This window comes from Osmerus eperlanus, chromosome 3 (assembly GCF_963692335.1).
Source record: "Osmerus eperlanus chromosome 3, fOsmEpe2.1, whole genome shotgun sequence".
Classification (NCBI taxonomy): Eukaryota; Metazoa; Chordata; class Actinopteri; order Osmeriformes; family Osmeridae; genus Osmerus; species Osmerus eperlanus.
The window spans coordinates 7196665-7216695 of NC_085020.1; the positions used below are offsets into that span (position 1 = coordinate 7196665).

General features: G+C 46.0%; 1 protein-coding gene across 4 annotated transcripts in view; it reads left to right on the forward strand.

Annotated features, from left to right (window-relative positions):
• Positions 1-1111: 1111 nt before the first annotated feature.
• LOC134017380 (diacylglycerol kinase beta) overlaps positions 1112-20031 on the forward strand; it is a 52311-nt gene continuing 33391 nt past the window's right edge. The window contains exons 1-14 of one of the 4 annotated variants that reach the window (XM_062456918.1): positions 1112-1724; positions 7917-8518; positions 11418-11494; positions 13073-13093; positions 13931-14081; positions 15552-15614; positions 16210-16470; positions 16645-16785; positions 17246-17295; positions 18055-18129; positions 18464-18583; positions 18682-18799; positions 19117-19205; positions 19803-19919. In XM_062456918.1, coding sequence (XP_062312902.1) covers positions 8452-8518; positions 11418-11494; positions 13073-13093; positions 13931-14081; positions 15552-15614; positions 16210-16470; positions 16645-16785; positions 17246-17295; positions 18055-18129; positions 18464-18583; positions 18682-18799; positions 19117-19205; positions 19803-19919 — 1350 coding nt within the window. In that variant the 5' untranslated portion in view covers positions 1112-1724; positions 7917-8451. The remainder of the gene's footprint in view (positions 1725-7916; positions 8519-11417; positions 11495-13072; positions 13094-13930; positions 14082-15551; positions 15615-16209; positions 16471-16644; positions 16786-17245; positions 17296-18054; positions 18130-18463; positions 18584-18681; positions 18800-19116; positions 19206-19802; positions 19920-20031) is intronic. The other 3 variants (XM_062456920.1, XM_062456919.1, XM_062456921.1) reach the window with 3 other exon arrangements.

Sequence of the window (20031 nt, forward strand, 5' to 3'; positions counted from 1 at the left end):
TTGGGTACAAGTGTTCAGTTCAGCTGTGTACCTTTCTGAGAAATAACAACCTGGAATAATACAGCTTTTTGTTGGCAGATGCGCCAGTTGGAACACATGACAAGTGGAATACATTTGAAGAAGTATTTAAATGAAAACAAAAAATATGTAGACATACTCTCGAGGAGCAAACATAGATATGAAAGAAGGTAAAGTATTCATTAACCTTTTCTATTGTTGATTACTCACCTACTATTTACTTGACTTTGTTATTCCCTTTCACTTCTCAATTCAGATTCCCCCTCCTTCGCTGATTTGGGGGTTTGATAAGAGTAGTAGTTGTCCACAACCCAATTTTCATTGTTCTTAAAGTTACAGAATAAGAGAACAGTAATGTCCTCCAAAATTTGTGTTTTAGGTTAATCCCAAAGCAGCGGATACATAGTTGTTTTCAGACTACTTTTTTTGATTCTCTGCATACCCCAATGTCTAACATCTTCTGTGTACATTTTCTCTTAGAGTAAACATTTAGTTTGGATGTTGTCAGTTTATCATTGAAAACGTTTTCTACAGTATTAGATGATTTTATATAATAATTTTACAGATGAATGTGATTCTGTAATCGTAAATGCGTAAAGTCAACAACTGAAGACAGGAAAGAAATAGCGAGAAATGCACTATGTCTTCTCAGGGGATCCATCTCCTCCTTTTAGCTCATATTTACAGTACCAGGAAGTAACGCAAGTTCTATGAAATGAGAGAGGGGTAGCTGTGTGTGTGTGTGTGTGTGTGTGTGTGAGAGAGAGAGAGAGAGAGAGAGAGAGAGAGCTGGAGCAAAATGTTCTCCTTGCTTTTCTACAGAACCACCCAGCAACCAATATGTCAATACATTGTCATAACACAGATTTTTACAATTATGTGAGATACTACACAAGATGCTATACTGTACAGTATGTGCATGTTTGTGCAAGTGAAAAAGAACAGGGAGAATAAATACAGAGGGAGACCAAGAGAGAGAGAGAGAGAGAGAGAGAGAGAGAGAGAGAGAGAGAGAGAGAGAGAGGCACAGCTCTGGTTGTTCACAAGAGAGGGAGGGAGGCTGGTCTCTGCATGTGACAAAGCAGTGTCGATGAGAGAGAGAGAGAGCGACAGAGCGAGATCGAGAGAGGGAGTGTTGGAGAGAGCAGGAGAGTGAGCGGCTCTGTGTAAACAGGCTGTCAGAAAAGAAAGTGCAGGGACATTTTAACCCTGCCGAGGGTGGGAAAAGAAGATCTACAAATCAAGACACAAGAACTGAGGTGGAGAGAGAGAGAGAAATTGATGTATCAAAAAGGATAAAGTGAGTGAGGGACAGAGAGAAAGAGAGAGAAATCAAACATCTAAAGAGAGACACATTGAGGAGGCAGAGAGAAAAAGCGAACCACATGAGCGTGTGAAAAAGATTGAGTGAGAGGGACGCTATCGAGAGGGAGAGAGAAAGGGAGAGAGAGAGAGAGAGAGAGAGAGAGAGAGAAGGGAGGAAAAAGGCGTAATTAATTCAGGCTGGATGGGAGGGATGTTGTTGCTGCCTGTGACGAGGCTCTAGAGCCTCCGTTCTGCTGTGCGTAGCCGTATGTCAGTGTGAGAGGGGCTGAAACACCAGCCCAGCCCTGGTACTACTCATCCTGTTAGCCTGGCAGGGAAACCACTGTATACTGCTCACTCTGAGGGAATGGACATCAGCACCATTACAGGGATGGAAAAAGGTAAGGAGAAGCAGTAGCTCAGTCTCTATTGAGCAGTTTCTCTCTCACTCCCCCTCTCTCTCTCTCTCTCTCTCTCCCTCTCTCAAAGCGTTTGGGCATTATTGTTCATTTATCAGTCCTGTCTGAATAGCCCTGACGGCTCTCTCTCTCTCTTTCTCCCCTCAATTCTCTTTATTTGATTATGTTCTTGTCTGTGTCAACTGCTTCTGATCTCTATCTTATTTAGTGCTCACTTCATAAATGAGTGTCAGTCCCTTCAGGCTAGAATCCTTCACAGTAACTTTTTTCCTTCTGTCTAAAAAACAACAACATTTTTATAACAGTGGTGACGGTCATGCTGAGTGGAGGAATTCAGAGGTAGTGACAGTGAAACTCGTTTTTGTTCAGATGGCAGTCCAGGAGTATTGCGGTTGCGAATGTAACCAAATGGATGCATAGGGGAAATGGACAGAACCATGTTAGACACAATCATTGTGATGTACTGGACTCAACATAGCTTCTCCCTAAGGCACATCGTTCTTGTTTGTTTATTTGCTTCTAAATGTGTGATTTTTTCACATATGCTATCTTATCATCTATTAAAAACAAATTAAGCAACAGAAATACAGATAGACTTTCCAGCATCATTAGTAGACCCACTTAAGACTTAAAAATATGACCATAACATTCCCTGTCTTGCGCATGCTTGATTGCAAGCAAACTGTAACATGAGAGTGTGCTGTGGGATTTCAGGCAGCTGTAAAAAAAAAACTGTCATCTAAAATGCTGATGTTGTTGCCGTTTACCATAGACTTTCATGCTGCCATTTCAGGCGCATGGCTTTGATCAATCATCAACTGGAACGGTTAATAATGCCTCATCATCCGATTACCGAAAGCAATGTTTTTTTGTGCCTAGACATGCCTTCTTCACAAGCTTGTGGCAAGCTGAGCTCTGCTGTTCTGCTCTGCTCTGGCATGATAGGGTAGGAGAGAGCCCAGGGATATAGAGAAGGAGGAGAAGGAGGAGAAGGAGGAGGAGGACAAGGAGGACAAGGAGGACAAGGAGGAGAAGGAGGAGTAGATAAGCGACAGGCCTCTCCACCACGGCTTGGCTATGCTGTTCACTTTCTCAGACCTGGTTAAAGCGTATCGAGGGCGAGTGCCTGTGGGTGTGTTTTGTGTGTTTCATCTGGGTCCATACTGTACCTGAGAGAGCCATAGCTTTCGTGCCAAAAACCATACCAAAAGTGGGCTGTCAGGGTCAAGGAGAGCAATGGCACTGCACGGACGACAGTAGTGGTGGTGGTAATGCCATCGTGTTTGCCATGATTGACACTAGTAGCCTCTCCTAAATTGACACAGTACACAATGGAGCCTTCTATCTCTTGTCCCACATGGAACCTCTGTGAATAGGAAGGGCCCTGGAAGTCGGACTAGCCCACAGTACAGTAAGTACAGTTTGCTCTACGCTATGTAATACCAATCCCGGAGTTGCCATGACACCATAAATACTGGTGGTATTTGTGAGCCTGCATCCCCTAGGAGAGCAGAGAGGGGCCCACTGGTCCAGCCTGGCTGGGGAGCTGCTCTGTTCTCCAAGCTCAGGTTCTGTAGCATAAAATAACCACCGCATGACTCCTGTGATGGGGAGCCATGCCGTTATTGCTCAGAAGGAGCATATTTAGAGAGAAGCTTGAGCTGTGATAGAAGAGGTGAAAGGTGACGGAGGGTGTGTTTGCGTGTGTGAGTGCGTGTGGCTATTTCTGTGTCCTGAGACAAGTGCTGACAACTGATCTTGGCAAAAAGTCCTTTTATGGGCAAACATCAAGCTTTGTCCATTGTGGAAGAAATTGGGATTTCCTGTGTGCTTACACTAATCACTAATCAATAGAACTAGTCATTGGATACTAGTTAGTACGTTTATCATGTAAGCTTGCTATTAATAACAGTATATTGTGTCTATGTGTCAGGTTAATAGATGTTCGGGGTCAGGAGAAAGTACTGGCTAAACGGTCCTTGTCATGACTACAAGGAGAGCTCCAACTATGAACTCTCTAGTGTGAGAGTTGTCATGTGTTGGGAGCAGTGAATCTTTATCTCTGAGACTGTTGTAACATCATTCCTGCCTGACTGTCACAATCTATGTTTACATTCTTGTGCCCTATTAAAGATGGTCCTTCGGCTTTCGGAGCGGAGAGAGACCTGGTTGAGACCTAAGCTTGGGGTTGTGTTGTCATTTATGGTCAGAAGACTGGTTTTCTCTCCCAATCTGCAGATTGATAAATACTTAGTAAAATCCAGAACTCAACTGAACTTAGTCACTCCGTTTATGAAGAGACGGACAAAACACTTTCTTCATCACCATCCAGGGCCCATGTTATTGTCTATGTTCCAGTTATTTCCCTAAACTAACATGAACTATAAGATATGACAGCAACCAAAATATGCATTTGGCCTGTGTACCAGCTACAGGTAAACTCCCTGTGCTCAGACTCAGTTTGTCACAATCTCATATTCCTCTCGCCTCACTGCACATGAAAAAAAATATGGAAGGACAGTCGAATTGTTTGGATGCCTCGAGGGATTGAAGTGAAAGCATACTCGGTGGGTGTTTTACTCCCAGCGTGAATGATCCTGTGGTCTCAGTTCATCAGCACATGACTGTTGAGCCACCGTTAGGTGCTAATTAGCCCGTCTGAAGCAGAGAACACCAACAGTACAGTCTGCAGGGTACAAGTGTGTTAACGGCTGTTAGGATTACACCCAATGTGACCCAGACAGTATGTGAATGATCTGAAGATGCACTTTGTGTGGACTCACACATACATGTGGACACGCTGTAGACAAACTGCAAGGTTGTTTTAGAAAGGGCATCGCTAAACGAAAACGCAAAGCCAATTCAAAGGAGGCGGCAGCAGTCAAAACAGCAGTAAGTGGTTGCAGGTGTGTGCAGGTCATGTCCCTCTGACGGGGTGAATGAAACACAAGTAAACCGTGGTTGAAGTTTGCCGGCGTGCCTCGGGTCACATGGTAAAATATGGAGGAGAATTGTCGGATAGCACTCACTATGCCAAGAATTCCATTAGAGGGTTTTTTTGTGTGGTAACACATCAGGCCCCATTACACAAGAGGCAGCAGCAAAGGTGCCATGGCAGCCGTGTCTTTACAGAGGCATTATTTTTGGTGAGCGCTATAGCATTTTGGAGCATAGCATTACACTTCCCAAACCTGTCAATCAAGGGCAGCCGAGGCTGTATGTCGTGAGGATATATGATTTCGAAACCCTTTTAGATAAGCCAAACAAACACATTTGTACACTTTGTGGGTGATGTCCTTGTTTCTCCAGTCTGCTCTAAGTGATCTGGAATTACAGTTGTTGGGAGAGTGGGCTGTGGTTCTGCATCATCTTCAGCTAAATCTGTTTGTTTCCGACTATGTCTTGTGGTCCAACCAGCTCACTGCATTCAGGGAGTGCTGCACTATGGAGTCTCTTCAGATATTGTATCCACACTCACTCTTATTCTAAAGTATTGAGTGAATCTGTATTTGAATTGATATGGAATGGACAACTCGCTCAACCTTTTGACCTTTTGCCTGGCTTCTATCAATATTCATTGGCTTTTTTTCCATTGTATTCAAGAGAGATGCAGCATGCTTATTAGTCATTCTGTTTAAATTTCACTGTGTTTGTTTAGATGCGTCGTGAGCTTCAATAAGTCTCAGCTCATTTATCCAGCCTATTCCAGACAAACGACTTTGGCCTAGTATATCAGTATTCATATCCTGCACTCACCACTACACACAGTACAGTGCCCATATCCAACATGCCATGTCCTTACAGTACAGTACATCCCTCTATGGTGACAGCCGTTGGTCTTGAAGTGACAGTTGTGTGATGCTGTGTGGTGGTTATCACAACGTCCACAGTCTCTTCCTGAGAAGAGGCGCATCCCAACCACAGCTTCGTGCACCCTGGGTTGTGAAACACACTCGAACATACTGAAGTCGTTTTGCCCCGAGCAGGGAGATAGGACGCTTTTCTTACGGAAAAGTGGAGAGAAGTTGAGAGAAGAGAGGTAAGCCCCTTTCATCAGTGACTCGTAAGAAAAGAACTGTGATAGTGTTTAGCAATGGATGAACATGTGTAAGGGATTTCATCTAGTCTGTTAGATTGAGTCTTACTTTTGTGTCTTGATAAGGAAGGAGAGGGGTTGTTCCTGGACCATGGAGACTATGGTCATCTGTTTCTATGTAACTCTGGATTCCATCCAGGTGGATAAGAGGCATGAGTGTATCAGAAGATCTTAGTGTATCCTCATCTCATTTTAAATCGTCTGCCCTTGCACGTGACTCGATCATGTGCAGTTTTACCTCCCCTCCCCCCAGTACACACACATTGGTACACACATCCGTTCATGTCTTTGCTGTGCACTTCAGTGACGTCATGGTTGCCAGGCAACGTCATGAGCAAAACAGAATCCCTCTCTGCACAGAGGGGAGGCCCCATCACGTTGGATGGCACGTGCCTCTGCAAGCAAGCGCTCTCTCTCTCTCTCTCTCTCTCTCTCTCTCTCTCTCTCTCTCTCTCTCTCTCTCTCTCTCTCTCTCTCTCTTCTCCTCTCTCTCTCTCTTCTGTCTGTCTCTCCATCTTTGTTTCACATGCACACAGACACACTCTCTCTTTTAGTCCAACCTGACTTTTTAGGATGTCACATGAGCAGCCCTTTTTGGCTGACAGCCTCTCCCTGTCCCCCATGTCTCCCATCTCCAGGCATGCCTGTCCCATTAATACATGCCACCCTGCCTCTCTCACGTTGCTGGGAGAGCAGAGGTGGTGGTGAAGGTGAGCACGTACAGCATCATTCTCATTTGCAATTCCCATGTTAATCTCCTTGCCTGCAAGACACAGAACAGTCTGTTAAAGCAAAGTATTGGTACAATCTATTCTGTTATTTGACTAGTGAATGCTGAGCCAGTTTACTGTCTGAGTCACAATTTTATTTGAATAGTCGGAGGAATAAAAAGGAGCAAAACCTTTACTACTTCTCGCTGGATTTTTACATAGACACTAGACCTTTTTTTTTTTTTTACAAAATTGAATTCTGTAAAATTAAATAACCTCTAGCAATAGGAAAAATGTTCATATCTCATGACAGTGTGAAAAAGTAACAGATATTATAGCAATGACTGATGGATAAATGAAAAAGTTACTTAAAGGATCAAAAAAGTAATGGAATACAAATTCACCCAAATCCGGAAGAAAATAAACATAAAATATATATATATATATTTTTTATACCGCGCTGACTGCTTGCTTACCATTAGAAACTTTGATTACCCTGGCACCTAGAAACTTACATCAAACTCTCTGAAATGTCACACACACTCAGCCAGCGCTCCGCTCTCTCAAATGCTTTTCTGGGAATTATACAGAAAGAGCTGCCCAGACAGCACACAGAGCTCTTTGCACACCATCTGTTCAGCTGTGGTGAGTGGCACTCAGAATAGATGCAGCCTCTGTGTACAAAGAACGTGTGCTCTGTCTTGTGCACTCTATAAGTGGACTGATCATCACCTTTCCAAGTCAGCTGGATGAAATAAAGGATATAAATAAAGAATATGTTCCCAAATTAGAGAATTGTATTAGTACCACAGTGTGTGTGTGTGTGTCGGTGGTTTTGCATCTCTCTACACCATCCTCCTCTGTGAGGAGTCGCCATATCTAACACCCATACCTGACTCTCGCACACTCACTTTCTCTCTGCTTCTTCCATAAATATATATTTTATTACTTTCATCTGATCCTGAAATCAGCACAGTCTCCAGCCCTGCCATTCCCTGTTCAGGCCTTATTACCTGCTATTCTCTCCTCACATCCGTTCTCTCTTTTTCTTCTTCTCAATAAGGTCGTCCACGCTGAAATTATATTGACCCATCCTTGATACACCTCCCTCAGACTCATCCATTTAGTACTGGGCCTTAGTTTGAGATTAACAAAATTAACAATTGCCTTGATTTGTAGTCCCTATCTTTCTGTTAAATTGATTGGATATGTGTATTATATTTTTTATATATATTTTTTCTCTCCTCTCATTTCTTTCTTGCTCTATCTTTGCCTCCACATCCTCCCTTCATAATCTCTTTAGTTCCTTCACCCTCTGGTCTCACCTCCTCTCCTCCTGCCCATTTCCTTCTTTCTATCTTTATCTAGGTCAGCACAGGTCATCATTACCTCAGGCCTGCTGAGGGACCCAGCGGGAACGTGTCACTACCCAGCTGACAGGAGCAGTCTGTTGTTGTGACGTCACAAACGCTCGAGGGCCTTCTGGACTTGCAACACCCCCAACTGCCCTTCTTCCTGCCTTGGTGCCTTCTTCTCCAACTCCTCCAACCCCATAATCTTTTGACCAGTTTACCAATCCAACCCGACTCCGGCATCCCTTTATCCCCCCCCCCCCCCCCCCCCCCCCCCCGTCTTATCTGTAAACCGTCTCTGCCACATCAAAGACTGTCCTCCTTTTCCCCGTTTCCCAGCAGTCAGTCTCTCCAATCCGAACCCACACACCCTTTATTCTGGTGACTTTATGCTTTCCACTGCTCCTGCTCACTGCCATGGGACAGGGATGACAGACCACCTCTTCAGCTCCAGTTTACATCTGACCCAGGGATAACTAGGAGGCCCCTTAACCCCGACCAACGTCACCCGCCCTGACGCTCACCGTCCCTGGCCTCCCCCAGCCAGCAGGATGGGTGACGGGAGCTGGGTGTGCCTGAGCCCAGCTGAGTTCTCTCAGCTGCAGAAGTACAGCGAGTGTGAGTATCTTCTTCTATGACGGGACAGTATGTGCTCCCCTGTTTAGTATGTGTTCTGCTGTCTACATGTTTATATAAACAGTTCAACAGAAGGAAGGTTATCACCTGAAGAAGCCATGACAGGTTAAGGTTCGTGTTGGAGCATGTTTCATGAAAACATTTTATTTGCCAATGCATTTTTTTATTTCTATTTCGACCAGTATCAACAGATTTTGGGGTGCACTGTGGCTAAACCAAACATAATAACTATCTGACCTTCTAAAGGCCTCCGTACTTCATGTTTCATACTGTATCTGGCTGGCTGTTTGATCTAATACTTAAAGTGAAGGTGATTTATGCAAATAGTCAATGGGAAAAAGCTATTTCTGGGCTGAAAAGATTGCTTTTGCTTTGAAGGTGACTCACCTGGCTTGCAGACTCATCCTGTAGACCTGATCAAAGGGAGAGGTGGCAGCTAAACGAGGTAGTCAAAGGAAAAATAGAAACTGAAAAAGAGCATTGACACAGTAGTACAGAAATTACTTGGCTGAATGACATCTCTCCAGAGACAAATCTCAACTGCGGGGGATTGTCTGCATGGGAGAGTGGAAGATGGCTGACTGCCCTCTTGTTTCAGCTCCAACTGGTGGCTGCTTGTCATACACGGCCACGCGTTCCCATTTTCACTTTCCTCAGATCTTGCTCTTGTTTATCTGAACGATTTATCTATAGCAAATGACTAAAAATACCTCCGGCTCTTTTCTTTAGTTCTGTCCAGAAATGTTGTTTGTGCAGCTGGTTTGGGTTTTTTTTTTTTTTTTTTGGGTTTATTTCTTTGTGGCCCTGTGACAGTCATGCTGACAAACAGGCGGGAGGTGGTAAGATATTCTGTTAACCTCTGAGGTTTAACTAGTAGTACCAGACACAGATTTATGGGTTCAATACATTTGGCGTTTGTAACTAATTCATACTGACAGGGTGTCAACTGTGGACAACAAACTGAATCAGTTCATTATCAGAACTGCTGCACGCATAACGGCTTGTGAAGTGAGGTAGATGTGGGAGATGTGAGCGATTTAAGTAGACTGTGAGCTAGTAAAAAGATTCAGAACAACAGGACACAGATCATGCTTTTCTCTCGACATCAGTGAGTCGAGGTCTGGGTCTAGAGGTGTATGGCTGCGTGATTGCCACACGAGTGCGTAAAAGTATGTATGGATGTGTCTGTTTGCGCTACTTGCCTGTGTGCGTGTGTGTGTGGGCAGTACATCCGCTCTCCACAAAGCTGTTGAGGCAAGAAAGCCGTGTCGGCAGTGTTTGTTCAGTGTTTGTGCTTTAGCGCTGCTGTGCTAATGAGCAGCTGAGGATATTTGTCTTGTATTTACACTGGGGAGCTAATGGGCCTCCATACATGGTGTCCACACCTCTGAGCACACTACACAGACAGAGCGGAGAGGCTGGGAGACAGGCTGGCTCTGGCTTTGCACAACTCTAAACTGAGATTTGCTGCTGATATGTAGCTATTTTCGCTTTTTTGACATTGTGTTTGAGTGTGTTCTCCAGCTTTGGTCCCAATACAGTTTATTTTGATATAAATGTAAGAGGTGAGGGGTTATTATCCATTACAAAACAACCAGACCCTTTATGATGCTTAATAGCTGGGAGCCAGCAAGCACTTAAAGGCTGTGTGGTGTGTGTGTGGTGTGTGTGTCATGCATAGTGTGGTGTGTGTATGTTTGTGTGTGTTTCAAAGCAGAATTTCACATTGAGGTTCATAAAAAGTGAGGTAATGACAACGTTTTACAGCATTTCAATGAGTTGTCCTCTACTGTAGCTTTTAAATGACTGACCTTTACTTCTCTTAACTTCCCTGATTTAAAGGTACAACATTTCTGGTATTGTGATTTTACAGTCCTCTATCGATGAGACAAGGGAAAATCAATAGCAAATGAATGCCGATGACCTCCAGTGGAGAATATAGTTTTCCATTAACCCTATACAGTACCTGCTTGCTGAGATTCTCTGGGGTGCATTCAGTGGTTAATTATAAGGTAGTGTTAATTACTGGTTGTTAGTTAATATATTGGGATAGCTAATTGAGATTAGGAGTGTGAAAGTGTGATTGTGTCAATGAATGTGTGTTAGTGTATTTATGGGTGTATGTGTGTGATATCGTTTGTGTTTTGTGTGTACAGTAGCAAGTTCATGTGTATGTAAGTGTGTGTTAGTGTGTATGTATGTATATGTACTATGTATGTGTGTGTGTTTTTTGTGCGTGTGTGTGTTTTTTGTGTATCATGCGTGTGTGCTCATTAGCCTGCATGAGTGTTAGCATGTCTGACCATTTATCTGCTGTGGTGCCAGCCTGACAGCAGTATGGCAGATGATCGTAGGAGGAGGGTCATTTGTGGGTCAGTGTTCTGTTGGGTGCCTTGCTCCGCACAGAGAGAGATTAACATCAACAGGAGGAGAGAGAGAGAGAGAGAGAGAGAGAGAGAGAGAGAGAGAGAGAGAGAGAGAGAGAGAGAGAGAGAGAGAGAGAGAGAGAGAGGGAGAGAATTTTTAACAGTTTTATACTTTCGCACATTCAAAGGGGTGAATCTATTTTCATCTGTTTGACTTATAGGCCTCATTTATATATATGTCCTTCATGGACCATAATGTTCTACCACTACAGAAAGTTTCTGAATTGGAGGCCAAAAACATTTTCACAATGAGGCCCAAAGTGTCGAGACAGGGATGTGATTTGGGGAGATTCGTTTTAGACAAATACATACAGATGCTCCATAGGGCACGGTTTGTTGCTCTTTTGTGTGCTTTCAATCTAGATCATCCATGCCTGTGAGAGAAGATGTCTTTCATTTGAAAAGGCTTCAGTTCACACGATTGTAACAAACACTGTCCTATCTTCTGTCCACAGATTCTACCAAAAACCTGAAAGATGTTCTGGAGGAGTTTCACGGTGAAGGAGTCCTCTCCAAGTACAATCCTGAGCAGGTATTTCCACACTGCCTTTCCTGTATATAAACAGTATACACCAGCCTCACACACACACACACACACACACATGCACACACACACATACATACTCATGCATGCACACATATGTTTCCTCTTGCCGGATCCATAGCTAAGATATTTGCCTCTTGCTACCGATTACACAGGAGGTGTTCAAACCATTAACTTCCTGGATCCTTATCCCCCAATAACATCACAATAATCCCCTGCGTTATGTCACCACGGCGACTAGAACAGGTGGCGCTGACATTTTATACTTCTGTCTGGAACGCCCCCTCCTTGCTCCCCTCTCGGACCAGAGCCCGTGGCCTCCCCCATCTCCAGCCCCATAACCACTCCCTGGCACCCTTTTGCCATAACAATATGATTAACAGCCTCATTTAACATGTTCCGGCGCCATCAGACCTGAGCTACCTGGGCATAATGCAGTCCTTCTGTAATTGTGTGAGTGGTCAGACGACAGGAGTCTGGGTGTTTTAGCTGGGTAGCCGGCGCGGCGAGGGAGGTCCTGTCATCCATCAGTCGGCCCCCGGTGACTCATCAGTCCACGGCGTTGCCGCTATCGCCAGCGTGCTGGAACCTCTGTAGAGAGGCAATGACACACACCACCAGAGGCTTCACATTTCCTCTCCTTTCCCCACCTTTGGGCTGCAGTGTCAGGATTATCCAGTATGTCTTAGTGATGGATGTGTGTGTTTGTGTGTGTGTTACTTGCTGAACGAGGAACAGACTGGGAGCATGGATTTTTGTGCCTGGGTTCCCATGACTGAGGATGAGGATGTATGTGAGCTTGTGTTGTTAAAAACACTGTTTTTGCCATTGTTTTGTAAATGTAATTTCTTAGTTAGCACAGACAGAAAAAGCGAACCGAAGTCCAGACATGTCTATCAAAGACATTTTTATATATTTTTTTTTACACGGCAAAAGTGCCTCATGAAGTGAACCGAGTCCTTCTGTGTTTGGGTATGTGCGTGTACGTGCGTGCTTCCACATTTCCCCTTAAACCTTCTGTTACACGATGCAAAGCAAATTAAGGTCTTGTGATAGTTTGGCCAAATAAGGAGAGGAGAGCAGTGGGGAGGCAGAGTGATGTGAATAATGGCTGGCTTTGGCAGGCTCAGGGTCCTGTCAGGCCTGTATCGCCAGCGTGCAGCCAGTGAGGGTCCTCGTTCTAACGGGCCACTGGGACCTCCATCAGTCACTCACACGAGAACAGCCGTGAAGGCAGTGCGGAACAGTCGCACAGCAATACAGTTTATGGGTTTGAACATTTGTCAAGAGGGTACGAATGTGAGGGGTTTTGCTAAAGGATTGCTGGACAAACTAGGGATTGTCGACATGGAAGAAAAAAGAAAAAGAGCTGATTGAATGAGTGGGGGAGAGTCAGCGTTACACAGAACGGTATCACTGATCTGCAAAGAGCCTGATGACTTCTGACAAACCCAGACAGTGCCAGCCCTAACCACTGCTACACCACTGCAATGAACCTCAGTCTAACCCCCTGTCTCCTTCTATCCCCCCCCCCCCCCCCCCCAAACATCCCCTTTTGAGATACAGAAGCAAGACGTTCTCAACCAAGTAAGCCACAGCCCTGTGGGGCCTGCATGCACTGTGCTTTCTGTGTCTTACAGACTGCATGTCCGGACAAACATATTGTATTTAACCCCTGTCCAATCAGAAACCCACGCTCATCCTGTCTGTCAGAGAACAGAGGTCAGGACTCGCAACCTGAGCATCCATGTGTGTGTGTGAAGTAGGGTAATGTGTGTGAATGAAGGGAGCTATGTGTATGCGTGAAGGGGGGGGGGGGGGGCTGGGGGGTATGTGTGTGGGTGAAGGGTTTTAAAAGAACTCTCCAGAGGTCATTTATCAGATGTTAATAAATCACGAGGTCATTTGAGGTTGATATGAAAACAACCTTTGATATTTAAAAACATCTGACAAACTGTCATGTGGGGCTGTAGCCAAGAATGCCCCATGTCCCTTCATGGGCAGTTCAGCAGAGATATGTGACTCAGTACTCTACATCCATAAACTGGGATCGTTGGGGTACCACGTTCTGATGTTCCTTTTCTTTGAGGACTTCTCCCTGCATATTTAAAGGTTCTGCCCTAACTCATTTCCTTTAGGTACTCATTGTGTGTGATAAGTTAAGGGTGTTGTTTATTTCCTACCTTGAATGCTACATTCCACCAACATGCAACATCAGAAGAAAGCCTCCGGAAAACCAAAAATCCATTTTGAATCCATGTTTTATGTTGATTACAGCTTTTTCCAACTTTCGTTTTCAGACCGTCTACAGCATTTTTGTGTCATCGACATGTGATGTTTCTCTTCAAATCCTCCCGTGTCCCCCTCATCGATCACCACACACCCAGGTTCACCTCAGCTTGTCTGTCTGCCTGTCCCCCGCAGCCCATCGACTACGAAGGCTTCCAGCTCTTCATGGCAACCTACCTGGAGAACGACATCCCCGAGGAGCTGTGTCAGCACCTCTTCACTTCCTTCAAGAGCAAGACAGGGGGCTCCTCCCCAGAGGCTCCCCGTGCAGGAGCAGCCATGCTGGGTAGGTGTCCCCCCTACTGAGCCTTCATCACCTCGGTCCAAACCAACCTCCACCGATCTGCTATGGGTCTGTGGGGATCTGAGTTGATTTAGCAGGTTGATTTTGACAGTACCGTAGGCTATGCTTTCATCTGTGTATTGAAATAGTCACCCTCTTATCCTCTTTTCTGTTTTCTTGCTGTTACACTGTGCCTTGGTCAGGGTAAGTTAGCCCTGGTCAGGGCAATTCTGAATCCCTAAAGTAGCAGGGATGATCTATTCGGTTCATTTAGATGTCTGTTGGTGTGCTGACATTCAACCATGTGTGGAGAGACCATACAAACACACACACTCATAGGCTTAAGGTGTTTTAGTTTTTGGTTCATTACTTTCACCGTAGCTGCACAGCTTGTAAACTGTATGTCCTTCCATGCCATATGGAGGTCTATATAGCCCAATGAGAGCCCTGGCACAGGACTCTGTCTCCTGCTCCAACAGCCTGCCTGGCTCTCACTGACTAGCACAGCAACAGGAGGGGACAGATGGGAGGACTCTGCCCTTCTCCAGGCACAGAGAAGAATCTTGCGACCAATCCCACGCAGCCATCTTGACATGACATGACACAACCCCCGAGGAAGTCGCTCACAGACAACAGCCATGCAGAAGTTTTCAGAGTTACAAAGAGAATAGTTGCCCCTTGTGTACGAACACACCAAGAGTTCAACAAGCATGGAATTAAAGACATGTACGGAAACAGGAAGGGAAAACGGCGTTTGGGAGGGCGGCGGGCTGCCTGTTCTGATCCTGCACCTCGTCAGATCAGCTGTGGGTGGAAACCCGATGCAGCCTATAGTGCCATCTAATGTCGGGCCTGAGCAAGCACAGCCACAACTACGGCGTTGTCGCATTCATACGGTATTATTCAGTTTATACACGTTTACCACGCACAGTCCAGTTGGTCTGGGTGGTGAGGACCGTTGCCCCCGATTCCTCCATGTTTTTCCGAGGCAGAGAGAGCTCAGATTCTCCTGAATCAATCAACTAATAGAGTTGGGGAACAGGAAAAGAAATGTGCTACAGTATGTTGACCTTGTTCTTCTCTCCTCTGTCATGATAGAGGATCTCTACAATTGGGTCCTGGAAGAAGGACTGTCCTTCTTTCAGATAGATGTGTTGCTCACCTTTCATAGGGCCAGACACGCTATCTGTCTCTCTCTCATTTCTCCTCGTGTCTGGGCCGCAACAAAGAATGACTCGTTAGTCTCTGATTTTTTGGCTGTGCGAAGTCCTTTACTGTGAGACGTAGGAGAAACAAAATTAGGTTGAAATCCAATGAGTTTCTTTTTGTTTGTTTTTTCCCTTTGCCATCGATGATTCCTTCTTTTCCTGGTGAAAACTATTAATTTCCTAACTGTCTACATCTTCCTACCTGCCCCTCCTTCTCTCTCTTTCTACAACTTGTCTGTCATCTTTCTGCCTGCGGGGACTGCAGAAGCTCGGTCAATAGATGCAGGCATCTCTATACAGACAGAAGTAGCCTGTGCCCCCATCACAGGTACAGCGGCAGGAACACATGACATATCCTAATGATGACAAAGTCTTAATGAGACAAGTCTAGACCTCTGAGTCATTCTCTATCGATTCACTGTACTCAGCGTTGTGTTGAAGTGAAATAAACTATGTTGTATTGTGCTGTATTGTATTGTGTTGATCTGCATGAAATTGTACTGTCGTATTGTGCTGTGTTGTTTTGTATTGTGTCGTTCCTATTTCTTTGCAAGTCCTTTGTTATTTATTGACAATATATGTATTTGGCAGCATTGTTGTGAAGTCCTTATCCTCAGTGGTGAATTGTAGCTTCCCAGTCTATGTAAACACTAGCTTCTGGAGAGCAACCAGCCGTCTGTATATCTTGCTCTGCTTTTTCTTCAACACTCTTATCATGTCAGGGTAATGGATACAGGAATAACTCCCACCTCCCTCCCTCCCATCTCTCTCACTCTCCATTTCTTTATCCCTCCCTCCCTCCCTCCCTCCCTCCCTCCCTCCCTCCCTCCCTCTCTCTCTCTCTCTCTCTCTCTCTCTCTCTCTCTCTCTCTCTCTCTCTCTCTCTCTCTCTCTCTCTCCTCTCTCTCTCTCCCCTCCACCAGGAATGAATGGCAAGAGCATCCTGACAGCCATGGGTAGACACACACCAGAACACTCCATAGTGATGGCCGCATGCTCTGGGGCTGCCACCTCCCCCTGCTCCTCCCGGTCGTCTTCACAGCGCTCCGGCACTGGGGGCCACACCCCTCGGGGGCCACACTGTTCCCCCTGCATTCAAGCCAAACCCTCCGAAGGCTCCAGCAATGCCCTGAGCCCCAACCCAGTCCCAGCCAAGTCCCCGGCCTCTCCCCGCCTCTCCCCAGGTGCAAGCAATCAATGCGCTCTTCTCTTTATATACTGTATGTCTGACAGTCAGTCAATAACTGTTAAGCAGTTGTGATTTACCAGAGCGATTTTCCGAGTAGAGTAATAAAGGTGTTAAGATGTCCCCCCCTGGGGGCCGTGGCTCATGAATTCCTGATTGTGTCTGACCACAGAGAGGAACAGAGTGGAGAAGCGTCGGAGCCCGTCACCTCAAAAGGGGACCCCTCTGCCGTCCCCTCAGGTGGTCTTTCTGAAGGACATTGTGTGTTATCTGTCTCTACTGGAAAGGGGTACACCTGAGGACAAGCTGGAGTGTGAGTCATAGAGCCTTTGGCCGATCGTCATGAACTATCATCATGAAAGATGTTTTTCCGTAAATGATGTTGTTGTCAGTGTTGAGCTTTACACACCTTCCAAAGGGACACTCCTCATTGGCTGAGGGGACAGGTTGACATCAGTGTCAGACTACTGCTCCCTGAGCCTTCCCTGGGCCCTAGCTTCCATGTAATGGGCCTGTGTAGCCACAGGGAGGGATTTGACATCCTTAAGCTCTGGTATGACCAATCAACTTCAACATCGGGAGCTGTATCCGCACTCACACTCTGACAACACTAATCTCCACTAACTGCCTCAGACTTCCCACCAACGCGGAGGTGTCACGCTCTAATACTTCCTGCCCTGCTCTCCTGGGGGGATCCAGGGGAAGCTTGCAGTGCAAACAAGGCCTAATTAGGAGCTGAGTCATGGGGTCTTTTCTCTCTCGTTTCCCTCCAGTCATGTTCAGGCTGTACGACACAGATGGAAATGGTGTATTGGACAGCTCGGTAAGTCTCTCTCTCGTTCTATTTCTCTCTCTCTGTTTCTGTGCATCTCTCTCCCTTGCTCTCTCTCTTTCTCACCTGTAAACTACTACATGCCAATATGATAACATACATGTATCCATCTCTCAACAGTTGTTCGGTATAGGTTGTCCTTAGGAAAGTTATGTATGTAAGAAAGGAGATGACCATATGACAAGGATGATGACAACGTGACAAAGAACCTTCATGGCCCCACAGTCCCTCTCTCATTCTCTCTCTTTCTCTCTCTGTACAACTCTTTGAAGGCACAGTTACGACACATTCAGTCCACCCCTTTTAGAGGTACCATGTCAACATATGCCATCATCTTCTATGTGTGCTGTTGGTTAGCAGCAAAGCAGCCATACCATGTGTCAGCAGGGACAGGGCAGCTAATCACTCCTGCTTGCTCTGAGCTGACAGACCACAGGTCTCCAAGAATAGAACTTTGGAGTGCCCCGTCACACAATGTGTCTTTAGATGAGGTCATTGTTTATGAAGGAGTCTGCCTATTTTATCTAATCACAACACTGCAGCAGGAAGCTCTTTAAACAGAGTGAGAATGGTGCACAGCAAGATGTTCTGTAAACTGTGTACACAAAGGTGTTGAGACAGTCCTGTCTCTCGTGTCGAGCAATGATGATGAAGTCACGCGGTGGTGAGGGCATGTGTTCACAGGCCAGGGGCCAAGTGGTGGGGTTGTCCTCTCTCCAGAGGTGTTCTGATCTCTCTCTGTCTTCACAGGAACTAGACCGCATCATCAATCAGATGGTCCACGTAGCCGAGTACTTGGAGTGGGACTCAACCGAGCTGAGACCAGTAAGGAGGTTCCCTGTGTGTGTGTTTGTGTGTGTGTGTGTGTGTTTCCGCCCTAGAACTCATACCTGAGTACACCCACCATGTAGAACTGTAGAACATGACCACAGGGACCATCCTAATTCCTCAACGTGTTAGTGGTGGAGTGGGCAACATTTTGAACGTCTAAAGTCAGACACGCAGCTCGTAGGTCGCTGTTCGGATTTAATTTGCTGCCATCAGAGGAAGGAGAATTTATCCCAGTATTCAATTGGGACAAAATGTGAGACGCTAACAATGTTGCCTGCACAGTTCTGAGCTCTGTGTGTGTGTGTGTGTGTGTGCGTCCGCACCCTAGATCCTGAAGGAGATGATGGAAGAGATCGACTATGACAGAGACGGCACTGTGACTCTGGAGGAGTGGATCAGGGGAGGCCTGACAACCATCCCTTTATTAGTGCTCTTGGGCATGGACACGGTCAGTGTTGTGTGTGTCGTGTGGGGAGACACGGAACGAGGATCTCCATCAGGATCTCTCCTCACCCTGTAGCCTTTGCTGTCTCTCTGTCTTTGTAGAATGTCCAGGAGGATGGGCAGCATGTGTGGAGACTGAAGCACTTCAACAAACCAGCCTACTGTAACTACTGCCATACCATGCTGCTGGGAGTTCGCAAACAGGGCCTCTGTTGTTCCAGTGAGTTGTTGTGCGTGTGTGTGTCTGTCTTTCTGTCTCTCTGCGTGTCTCTGTCCATAAATCCTCGGTTGAATCATTCATGCATAACTTACGTTCCATTGGACTCATTCAGCAGACGCTTTTATCAGAAGTTACGTAGAATAGCGCCGAGGCAGCACAGCAGAACATCAAGGATTGGAAGTGTAGAGTTCTGAAAGTGTTTGGAAAGTCAGAGACACTGAAGGGGTTTGTATTCACCAGGCACGGCGCAGAGCAGCCGCCTCTCACGAGGCGCGGCGAACAATCCTCATTTCTCGACTACTGCTTCTGTGTTTCAGTATGCAAGTACACAGTCCACGAGCGCTGTGTGTCCAAAGACATTGCTGCTTGTGTCAGCACCTACGCCAAGTCCCGCCGACACACCAACGTGAGTTACGGAACATTCAATTCGGCGTGCCTTTTCCCTTTTCTGATCCTTGTTCCATAAACATTTGACCTGTTGATACACTAGCTTGTTGATAAGCTACCTCCTCCCGCTTGTCATCTGTCATCACTGAGCAGCCCGCTGTCCTGTGTCTTAGAAACTAAGAGTCATGCAGGGCTGCGGATGGTGTGTGTGGTGTCACTATATTTACCCTGTGATTTAATTAGACTATTCTGGAACCATCTCACTGACTCACCTCGCTCTGCCAGGTCAGATCAAGAGCTTACTAAAAGGTTCCTTCGGGTGAAAAGGAATTATGCTGTTTGAAACCGAAGCCATACCCACGGTTAAAACACACAGAAACTGAAGTTATTAAATCTATCTTGTCCCATTGTCATCTCTGTCTTTAAGTGCTCTTCCCTCCCTCCCTCCCTCCCTCCCTCCCTCCTTCCCTCCCTCCCTCCCTCTCTGTCTCTCTCTCTCTCTCTCTCTCTCTCTCTCTCTCTCTCTCTCTCTCCCTCCCTCCCTCCCTCCCTTCCTCCCTCCCTCCCTCCCTCCCTCCCTTCCTCCCTCCCTCCCTCCCTCCCTCCCTCCCTCCAGGCTATGCAGCATGTGTGGATGGAGGGGAACTCTCCCACCAAGTGTGATCGTTGTCACAGAAGCATCAAGTGTTACCAAGGTCTGACAGGCCTTCACTGTGTATGGTGTCAGATAACTGTGAGTTCCCACTGCACACGCTCTGACATACGTCTGGGTGGGACTGAAACATCCAAGGCTACTGATGTAAATGTATAGATTATAATAATAATTAGCTTTAGTCATGTTTCTA